Raw genomic sequence first — 11,191 nt, forward strand, 5'->3', positions numbered from 1 at the left:
AGACCGGCGAATGCAAGGCCAGCCCTCGTCATACACTTCGTCAACTCAGAATCTCAGACATGTTATGGTGGGATTGATGCTGAACAAAGCAGGTATAGTGTATGATTTATTATTGATAAGACTGTTGTCTTGAATTTGATGTACGTATGTACATAACCCATAGAAACATGCTCCGTTGTGTTTGTCAAAGGGAATAGACTCATTCGATAGGAAACGCTAAAGTACTTCTGCACTCCGTATCCGTATTCCGTACAGCTATATCAGCAAGGGGCCTAACAAAGTTCCAGGTTATACATAAGATAGTCACTGACAATCAGCTTGTAATCACTCGCAGGAAGATGGATGTACGCGCTGTACGACGTTAAAAAGACATTCAAGACAACTTAAAAAAGGTGTGGCTAATCATACTTAAACCTTAACTGTGATGAAATTTATAAGTAAGCTAGCTAAATGACACCTAGTATGTATATAGTACTCTGTATGTATATCCCAACTCCTTTCCAATTCGAATACAATGATGTCCAGTATAAATTCCGTACGTACTAGAAGTGTAAATGTTATGTGTAGCAATACTCTGTGTCCCGATTCCATAATAACTCCATACTTTGTAGGTAAAATACGGAGCCGGCGGGCATAAGCTGAGTGAGATTTGAATGCGTAATCCTGTGGGGGCTGCATAGTTATCCCTACATCTGCCTGACTGCGCCGCACACTACCATCATACCATAACGAACATCAAGTCATCATATTCGTTTACTATCCGCTGCTTAGCAGGCGATCATCTTTCCGAGAGTAGCTACCTTTCTGGGTATTTATCAGCGCCAATCTATGTAAGCAAGAAGTATTGGGCGTGTTTCATATGCGACGATGCTGTGGATAAATCGATTCTAACTTTATGCTTAATTCATGAGACATCTGGGCGGAATTATCCTTGGCAGTTCATAATCTCTCGTCCTGTTGGCTGGAAACGTAAGCATCCAACATGGCTCTTATTCCCGAGCGCAGCATTGGCCCGACATTCGTGTATTCAGGCGTGCTGCCGCACATCTAAAACCAACTTAGCTAGTTAGTTAGTTAACTAGGTTAGTTACTCACTTAAGATAATGCTTAATAATTAACATATACTACGCCGTATTAGGTACTCCCGGGCTCCGTACGCACATACTATGGAAATATATGTTTATTCCCTTCAGCAGACTTAGCCGAGTAGGAATTTAGAAAGATGACGGCTCTAGACTTCTTCAACCGAGTCAGTCAGGCCCCCTATGAAGGTGCTGAATTGCTTGGTGTAAAGTCTTGGGTTTCTGAATCAAGTAATCACTCATTCACCGGTTTCGCCGACATCTATTACTTGAATCGCTTATTTTAAATAGTACTACTGATGTCGATCCAAGACTCTTTTTGTTACAGTCGCATTTTTATGGATCTGGCAACGTAAGCGCCTGACATGCATATAGTTACTTATATTTAGCAATCTAAAATTTACGTAGTTTACAAAACTTCATATGAAAATGAGAGTCTAGTTGAGCTAGCCTCAAGCCTAATTTATTATCAACGATTAACTAAGCACCTTTTAAGTGCCCCGCTAGCCCCTCCTGGCTAGCGCATCTTGGCATGACGTGTGTCGCGTGCTCGGCTTACGTGATCACCGAGCTTGTGAACCCCCCCAGCCCTAACTCTCGACATATGATACTCTGTGCTTTGCACGGAGTATACCGTATCCTCTATAGTAATTATATAACTACTACATGCGACATGCTATGTAACTACATCTTAGGTAGTACTGGCATGTACTAGCCAGATATCTCGCAACTAGATGCTGCTTCTAGTTAGCACCTACTAATATGGTAATTTTAGCTAATACCTCGTACACGGAGCATATCAAGTTTAGCCTCCACAACTTTAATTGTCATTGTTTGCCACTACTTGTAGCCAGTTACACCCTGTCTTCTAGAATACTATATAGTATACGTAACATTGAATGCACCAATAACAGCTGTTCGTAGACGAGCCGCGCCAGTTTGCTACCGCTGGATACGACAACTCTATTCGGTATTCCACGCTCAGACTCCGTGTGCATCGACCGACCAGGCATATAATATAACCAGATCTATGCACAGGGTATATGACTGTATGCACTGTGCTGTGACATATCCGTAGGTGACCTCGTCTTGGCGAGCATTGACCACGACTGAGCGCTGATTAAGATTTAATCAATAACAAACTAAATGAGCAACCTTACTGTGAGACTTGAGGAGTGAGTTATGAATATGCATTGTAAGGATTAGTGCAATGCCTCGTGTGTTGGATTAAGCTTAAGCTTCACTGCGCGCGCTAGTTCCAAGACTGTACCAGTGCCATGCCAACCTGACTCAATCAGCGTATTCCCCCGTATCTAATAAAATGCCGAAATACATGATCAAAATTATTCCGTAGTTACTTTATACTTATACTCCATATTCCTTATGTAGTATTAGTATGTAGTAATATGTTTGTCCACTATAGTACAGCAGCATTCCAAAACACTCCGTCATTCTAGACTCGTAATATGCTTATTAATGTGGGTGCAGGACCCTTATTTTTACCTTTCACGGCACTATTGTGCCGGTGGAACTGTAACTACCCATATCTATTATTTAGTATCTATTGCGTCCTCTGTAATGTACGGAGTAAATCAGGAATGCAGGGCGCAACATATCCACACGTAGGACTCTCGAGCCTCCTGCCTAATTGTGGCGGTGTCCGGGCACTCGGCGACCAGGCAAATGAATTTAAAGATGCATCAATCAACGTTAATAATAATAGCCGACGTGTGGTTCGTCACAATACTTTAATATATAGTGCGTATTTACTACTCAGGATTCGGTAATTTACGTATTAGTTTCAAGTTTCCACGCCGTTCCTTGGTTCTTGGGTTCTGCGAAATTTCTTAATGCAATCCACCCATCATTGACCACCCCCCATACCAAGCCTTTTATTAGCATGGACCAGGGTAAGCAAAGGTCTGTGCCAGCCAAATCTAAAATCTTACCATCGGCCTGGGTGTGGAGCCGGCTAGCACTGATCTTACCTTATTATGTACTGCATATCTGGCCTGAAACATTATTTCTTTTCCTTTTTTTTATTCTATAATCGTCCAGCCTACTGCCTGGCACTAGTGAAGTATCTGCAAACTTGATCCTTCAAGGCTTCGGCCAATTTTTGCTTTTATCTTCTATTGGTAGTGAGACCACGTATCTATTTTATTTTTATTCCCGTTCTGGTTTCACTCTATTTCGGTCCACTGTTGACAAGGAAAAGTCAGCTTGTTTAGGATGGCCCCGCTGTTGGATTAAATTTATTCTTTCAATTATTTTTTTATTTTTTCATTTTCCATTTTTTTATTCGTTTGATGCACTGCGCCGCATTGTTGACTCCACCATCTAACAAAAACTAAAAGTAGCGTACGTAAGTTGAGTTATGCTTGGGCCTTGCTCGATACGGGCTAGTACAATACCATACCATACCATACACCATATCCAAACTTAATATCAGCGTGGCCCCGTTTGGTGACGTACGTATCATACATACCTGCCCACATGGATGCATCGATCTGATATCCGAGAGCCCCTGCCGCTTCTTATTTTATGCTTACTCTCCCTCTCACACTCTCGCTCGCTCTCCCTTGATTGCTCCCTCTCCTTCCTTCCGACCTACACCTAAGTCGTCAAACAAACAACACTAGGACACGGGCAAGATACCGATACAAACCGCAGGACAAACCCTCAACGACCCAGAGCAAAGGCTCTTCCTCTCACTCACAAATGGAGACTTACCACGGTCTCGTCCGCACGCCCGCGGATGCCATCATTCTATTTGAGGCCTGTCGACTAGGGCTTCTCCCTCGCGTGCAGCGCCGCTTGTCAGAGAAAGAACGCCAGGCCATTAAATCAGGGTCTGTCTTTGTATGGGACGAAAGGGAAGCAGGCATGCGACGGTGGACCGACGGCAAATCGTGGAGCGCCAGCCGAGTATCCGGCAGTTTCTTGACGTACCGTGAGATGGAAGGCAAGCGCGGCGGCGGTGTTTCGACTTCGCGAGCAGGCAAGACACCCGATAGTCGAGGGAACAGCGATGATGACCGGGATGGCTCCGAGGAAGGCCAGGATGGCTACCGATACAAGCCAGACGGTCTGATGAAGCAGTCCTTCAGCATCACCACGTCGACCAGACAACACCTACATCTCATCAGCTACTACGCTCGCTCTCATCCAACCGCTCCTAACTTCAACCAGCCTTCTACCGATCCAGCGCTACGACACATTCGTCCACAAAAGGGCCTCTACCCAGAGTCAACGGTCACTGATCCGCAGAACCTTCCAGTCGTGACGCGAGGCCCTATGCCTGGCACGATGACACTATCTCCTCACATGGCTGGCTTCCCTCGAAACAGCGCCACCCACCCGCAATCCTACGCTCCGCTCTACAGTTGGCCTCCAACCCCTTCGGCGACCCCGCCAACGGCTACCATCCCGTACCCTGGGCCGAATTACCTGCCTCCTCTCGCTGGTGCCGGTCCTCCACCATATGCACAACCAGTACCACATCCTCAGGGTCCTCCTGCTCCGCACCAGCAGCTTCCTACACCATCAGAACGACCACAGCATCTTGAAACGACACTCCCGCCACCTGTACCGTCCGCTACAATTCCCGCACCAAGTATCCCAGGTTATCTTACTCGTTCACCACGCCCAGGTCCCACGTCTGTCGATGCCGTTTATGCCGCAAAGGCCAGTTTGTCCGTTCACATTGATCCTCACCTGATCTCTTCCCAGTCTCAAACACAGGCAATAACCGAAAATCGGCACTCTCCTATGCAACCCTTAACACCAAGTCAGTCACATTTACCTCTCCCCAATAGTCGTGAGGCTCTAGGGTCGAGTTCGACTGTGCCCAGCATTGTGGCTTTGATGAACGGGCCTGCTCCTGCGCCTGCACCCTTTTCGAAACTGAACGGTAGTCCCGGTTTACAGACAGAGGGGCCAAAGGATATTCCCAGTGATAAGATTGGGTTCGGGGGAGAAGATATGCGGGCTCTACGACAATTAGATCGAGTTTTTACGGCTTGATCTAGTTAAAAACAGTGATGTATTTGCATGTTATTTTCAACCTTATTCTTTCTATTTCCTCTTTTTTCTTTTCTGTTGTTTTTGATTGCTTTTCACGGGGTTATCATATCAGCCTACGGGCTCATGGGATGGCGTTGAGTCATTGCTTATGGATTATTATTGCATGGGCGGTTGCTAGGTTAGGTCTATGATACAGGGCATTATGAATATTGCTGGTTTTATTGTATGTTATTAGCTGGGTTGATTCCCCTGTCTTATTATTGATATGAGTGACCGAATAAATATTAAATACTTTAATACTTATTAATTTGATTTCGCCTAAATTATTTTTTAAAAAATAAAAGTGCCAACATTCTAGAAGGAATGAACGCTCACTAGTATTGTTACAATAGCCATAACAACCACTCGCAAACATACCTAAGTATGGCGTAGCTACTGTTGGTAACTTGGCATGCATCGTAATATATAAATATTGGTTCGTCGTCAGCTCAAACTCAAGTCTCCTATCCTACACGAGTTAGTTGCCTGATACGTAATAAGCATACATTCGACTACAACTATTTAGGTATGTCGTAACAAATCCTTGAGACCGTCACACCCGGTGGCGCAGTCTAGAAACATGCAGTAATATAGTATAGTACACTATGCATTGATAAGCGTACATTGCATATGCAGGGTCATTCCATTCACTCATTCAATCAAACAAGCAAGCATTTAATTAATTAGTTGATTAACTGCAGCTGCATACATATTTACCTACATACGTACGCATTTGTGTCACATTGACTTGACAGCTATCAATATCCCTGGCTCTATTCCAAATACCTCTGCATGGATAAAGGTTATACATACGTCGTAAGTTAACTACCAGCCTGTGAATATACATATATATGTATGGTACACGGATACGAGTATGTCGTTGCCCGGCTCCCATTGGCCGGCCGGGCTAGGCATTGCTTGGCCACCGCCAAGCCAAGCCAAGCCAAGCCAAGCCACGCCAAAGCCTAATCATAATACCGCGTATGCCCCTGTATGATATCGGTTTCTTACATACGGCGGCGTATTAATGCTTACACGGATCATCAGCCGAAACACTATTCGGCTCTTGTATAAGACAGGACAAGGCACGACACGAACAAAGAAGGACTCTGAGACAGACTAGTAAATATCTAAATAGCCAGTGAGTTAGTCGGCAACAGCCAAAGTTAATAATTTGCAAGCTTTGGTTGGTATACGAAACCTTGCTTACTCCTTACTCTGGCACCAGCAGCATGAAGTACGAGAACCAAAGAACTATAATAATATTAAGCATAAGCATATTCTTATGCTTTTCACTAACTGAGCACGGATGTAAGCAAGTACGTACTTCTGCTCACGGAGTTTCTTAATACACGGCTAACTAACTGCATGCCATAGTTTGTTTGATTTAGTTTACACTTTCGGCCCGTGTACGGGCAGATGTCGGACACGGAGCACAGGACGGAACTCCGTCTATTTCTGTCTAAACGAACACGAGCCTCTTTCTCTTTCTTTCTGCCTATTTTGCCCCCTGCGTTGATTATAATCCATTCAAGGCGATCGAGTTCTTTGTCTGTAACATACTCGTACAAAATGGATCTAAATCTGAAATCCTCATCGATCAAAAAAACAAACGTTGCATTTTAGAAGGATCCCGAAACTGCAACTAAAATTAACCTTGTTTGAAATCCTTTGTTCTTCTTGTTTCTTTGTTCTATTTTCTGATGTCGTACTCATAGATAGGTACGATTACGTCGATGCCTAGGGCTGGGCGTTTTCCTTTTTCGGTAAGGGATAATGGTTAGCTTGTTGTATTATAGTACAGATTACATAGTACTATATATATAGTAAGTAGGAGTGTTGAATGAATGATATGGATAGCACGCAATCCTCCCATGAGTTATTTGTTGAACTCGGCCCCGTGGAGCAGTGTAGTTAGTGCTGGAGTCTGAAGTTTATAAACTTTGTGTCACTTCAAAGTTCAGCGTCAATGTAACTATGACAGGTAGATCGCGAATCGCTGCTGTTCCTATAGTCCTGAAGCAGTAGATGTAGTTACTGATGTAGATGTTCTTTCTGGTGGCGTCAATCCGGGAGTGGCTTTTGTATTAGCCCTATCCAGTAATTGTTCAGCATGGTAAGTTTATAACTATCAAACTGTATTTCTTATATTTGCTAGTTACTCCGTACAGAGTATATAATTTTAATACTCCGTACGGAGTACTGCCATTATGATAATCCTGATTAGCGCTTATTAAATACAACGCGGAGCGGTCCTCCATCCTCCGTCCGTAGTACTACGTATATGATTATGCAATATGCTCACCCTCGCCCCATTGCAGAGTCATGTATCCGTAGCTTAGTGAACACATAGCGAATCACCAAGTAGATTAACTAACCCTCCATGCGAGTCCCAAGTAAACGTCCGTGGCTGGTTGGTTGGTCACTGCGTGTGTGTACTGTTCAGCTAGTCAGCATTAGGCGCAGATCTCGGGCACGCAGAAAGGTTTTGTCGACTGCCTATTTGGGTAAATACTACGCGTTGTAGACTGCCAATTATGATCTTGGATTGGATTGGATAGAGGTAAGGATAACTCATCACAAATTTGCCTGCTCCATATTTAGTAAATATACTCCGTAAAAGACATGATGCGGGCCGGCATAGTCGAAACTATAAGTTAAGATTAAGCTTAACTAAACATGGATTTTTGTGCGACGGAGCCAGTTTGTTGGCCCCCAGGTTTTGGAATTGTCAATCATGCCATGACTGTCTTTTCTCTTACTAACAAGGTAAGAAACTACGAATGGGTGGAGTCTATTATTGATACCCAGTCTAGGTTTTTGTGTTTTTCCAATGTAATGAGGCGTTTCGTAAAGGACAAGATTTTGTGGTTTTTTGACTCTTGAGTCGAAGACTATCACATGAGCATCCAAACCCTAATCCATTCTTCGGTCCACAGCGCTTCAACTGACGGATATTCTGGGAATTTTATTTTTAAACTACGTAATTCGTACTTTACATAAATCCAAGACGTTATCTAAATTCATCCGAAAGTTCGACCAGTGTACTAATCAACTAAATACCTGTAATAGTTAAACCAATTACCCTCTCTGTATGGCATACTTCAAGTGAGTATATATTTTATCCAATGCTCACAGTCAGTCTATACTAGCCCTTCTCGATCTACTTAAATAAGGATGATCAAAATTTGCCATTCAAAGGTCTTCCGGTTGATCGCGGTCGAATGTTGGCTCATCGTACTCGTCATGCGGGATTGGCTCGATGATCTCTTTTGTGCGTGGGCCAATGTACTTGCTATATCATTGTTAGAGATAATCGTCACATAATCCGTGTCCGGTTTATTCTCACCTCCTTGCTGATAGCCACCACCACGATAGTGAGAAGACGGCAATGAACGCGGCCACACAAACGGCATAGTTCCTACATATGAATAACACGTGAGTTGGCTTGACTCATCAACATAGGTAGATACTCACATATTCGTCGCTGTAACAGGTCTCGTGGGAGGAAAGAATAGTACAACGCTGATGAACATAACCCATGTAATAGAGATAAGGTTGATAGGCCTGCCCCATCGTCCAAGAGTAAACGGTCCCTCTATAAACCTGACGCGATGTCTATATATCTGGTGAGCTAGAATAACAGAGATATACGAGATATCCAGCGCCGGAGCGGTGATGTTGAAAATAGCTGATGCTGTCTCGGTCGACCCAATCGCAATGAGGTTGAGAGCGGCGCTGAAAAATACCACGAACCAGACGGAATTCACCGGTGTGTGCGTTGTCTTGTTGACTTTCGCCAGAAACCTTTCCTAGTGAGCAGCAAATCCACACAGACAGGCAGATAAAGAAAGAGATAGTTACTTTGAAAATGGTAGGGCTTCGTCCCGAGCAAATGCGTATGCCATGCGAGTATCAGCCAGCATGGCAGAACATCCAGTGAAGAATTGAACGAGGATCACAAAGAACCACATCACGGTTCCTCCAGTTTGACCGCCAGCATTGAGGAAAATCTGTGCTGCAGGCATTTTAGTAGGGCTGTTTAGAATATTTTCCAAATCATCAATGCAAAAGCACATGGATACGGTAAGCATCCACCCGAATAGCCCAGACACAACAACTGCGGTACGAATAGCCAATGGACCTCGGATTGCTGCGTCGTGGGTCTCCTCTGACATACTACAAAGCACTGTTAGTGAACCAAGTCATCAGATCGGTGTGACAAGAATGCAGAGTCATACTGAGTAGTTCCGTCATAGTCGGTCATCGTCCATGCCACAGACAAGAATCCAAGAAGAAACGAGAAAAACTTCGAGCTCCATCCCGATCCGTCCGTCACGTTAGTGAAAACCCATTTGGCGGATTGTTTTTCAGGTGTTAAGACTAGGATTGCAATGCATATGCCAATTGTTGCTAGAACTGGATAGGCAATTAGTTTGAGGCTCCTAATCAATTTACACGGTCATATCTCACTATTCACTGGTGCAAACCAAAGGACAATTCGATGCAAAGTTTTGGTCGTAAGGGAACAGATTACTCCCATCACACAAAGTAAAGCAAGCGATACGAGCACTGTCTGTGCTGCAGTCCTGCGCAAAATGTTAGTAAACGCCAGATTTGCAAACAGGGTTAAACGAAAAAACTCACGGCGAAAAAGAGTATTCGCCCTCGCCTAGATATGAAGAATTCATGCTTACACAAGCTAGCAGCATCTGGCTAACAGTGTATGCGACGCTTGATACACCGGCTGTCTGACCAAGCAGATTGCACCATCCTTGCACCCATGCAAAGATAGCAACCTGATCTTTGGGCACTACATGCTTGGTGACAAAATACATGCCACCTGCCGTTGGGTAGGCAGATACCAGCTCGGCCACAGAACTGCCGATGCACATTGCCATGCACGATCCTATGAACCAGCACCAGACCGCGGCACCGGGCCCTCCAGCTGCAAGGGGGTAGGAGAAAGTAGCTGGGACTGATCCCAACACCCCGAGAATAGAAATGGCATAAGAAATAGTCGACCATTTTGAAAATTCGCGTCTTAGTTCCTATTGATCAAAATGAAGTCAGCACTAACTCAAAATCTGAGGGATAGCAAGCAGTCACCTGTTTATAGCCTATCCGTGCCAATAGCCGCTCGTCGTCATCATATATGGTGGCCATCTCGGGCTGGCGTCTATCATCTGGAGGTCTACTTTTAGATATGCTTTCAGTTTTTGCCTGGCTCACGAGGCCATCTTTGAGCTGTGTATTCGAATTTAGCACCATTTTTACTTGCTGTACGGAATAGTGTTTGCACAACAGCAGTCGAGAAAGACGGAGACTAAGACAGACAGACATACCAGGATATAAGTAATCGCGTATTGGGCGGTGGTATGACGGCCAATAGCTCACTTATCTCGACAGTTTTGTTTTTCTGTGTATTGGTGCTACTAGTAAGCCATTGCATTCCAGATAAGCGGCCGACTACGTTTTTGGCGCAGATCCATGGATGAAGAGCTGCAGCGTGATATGAACGAATGGAGGCGATTTGACTCACTCAATAGCGAGAGGGGCAGGACAGCAACTAAGTGGACGCTGTCATACTTCAACCAAATGGACATGCGAGAATGGTGTAGCAGGATTGGCTCGTCTAGCGAAGTCTATGTAGCTATCCATGTGCGAGTGCATAATGCATATCCGGCGACCCACCTTGAGCTGTTTGTTGTGTTGATAACGAGCTGAGACGCGTCGACCTGGAAGGCTCTGCAGCACATTACATGTATCTGTCTCTCCGGGTGGTTGCCTTCTTGTTTCAAGCAGGGATCAGGAAAACAAAGGAATGAACAAAGGAAGGCACTCGACGGCATGATGCATAAGTCGGCCTAAAGGATCGGGCAGAGATCGGAGATGGAGCGGGAGGTAGAAGGGACGGCCCGCCTTCGAAGTCTGGCCCAGCCTATTCTTGACGTCAACTGGCAACACAAGTTTTTTGGTTTACTTGTCTAGCAGAGCTAGACTGACATATTTTAAGCTTTATTTAGCTCTCTGTAGGACTATCC

General features: G+C 44.6%; 2 protein-coding genes across 2 annotated transcripts, besides 1 other annotated feature; one reads left to right on the forward strand and one right to left on the reverse strand.

The window, feature by feature from the left end:
• Positions 1–3,803: 3,803 nt before the first annotated feature.
• On the forward strand, positions 3,804–5,108 carry UA08_04339 (hypothetical protein; the record flags this gene model as incomplete). Its single annotated transcript, XM_020266650.1, has 1 exon — positions 3,804–5,108. One exon carries the CDS (start codon positions 3,804–3,806, stop codon positions 5,106–5,108), a length of 1,305 nt encoding a protein of 434 aa, XP_020120425.1.
• Positions 5,109–6,074: 966 nt separating this feature from the next.
• Positions 6,075–6,119: a repeat region (Identified by RepeatMasker using a combination of RepBase library and repeat library created with RepeatScout).
• A 2,223-nt stretch (positions 6,120–8,342) lies between these two features.
• On the reverse strand, positions 8,343–10,418 carry UA08_04340 (hypothetical protein; the record flags this gene model as incomplete). Its single annotated transcript, XM_020266653.1, has 8 exons — positions 8,343–8,442; positions 8,497–8,568; positions 8,625–8,954; positions 9,012–9,326; positions 9,389–9,566; positions 9,621–9,736; positions 9,795–10,198; positions 10,257–10,418. The coding sequence occupies 8 exons, from the start codon at positions 10,416–10,418 to the stop codon at positions 8,343–8,345; spliced, it is 1,677 nt and encodes a 558-aa protein (XP_020120424.1).
• Positions 10,419–11,191: the final 773 nt, after the last annotated feature.

Source organism: Talaromyces atroroseus (genome assembly GCF_001907595.1).
Source record: "Talaromyces atroroseus strain IBT 11181 chromosome Unknown scaffold_4, whole genome shotgun sequence".
NCBI classification, from domain to species: domain Eukaryota; kingdom Fungi; phylum Ascomycota; class Eurotiomycetes; order Eurotiales; family Trichocomaceae; genus Talaromyces; species Talaromyces atroroseus.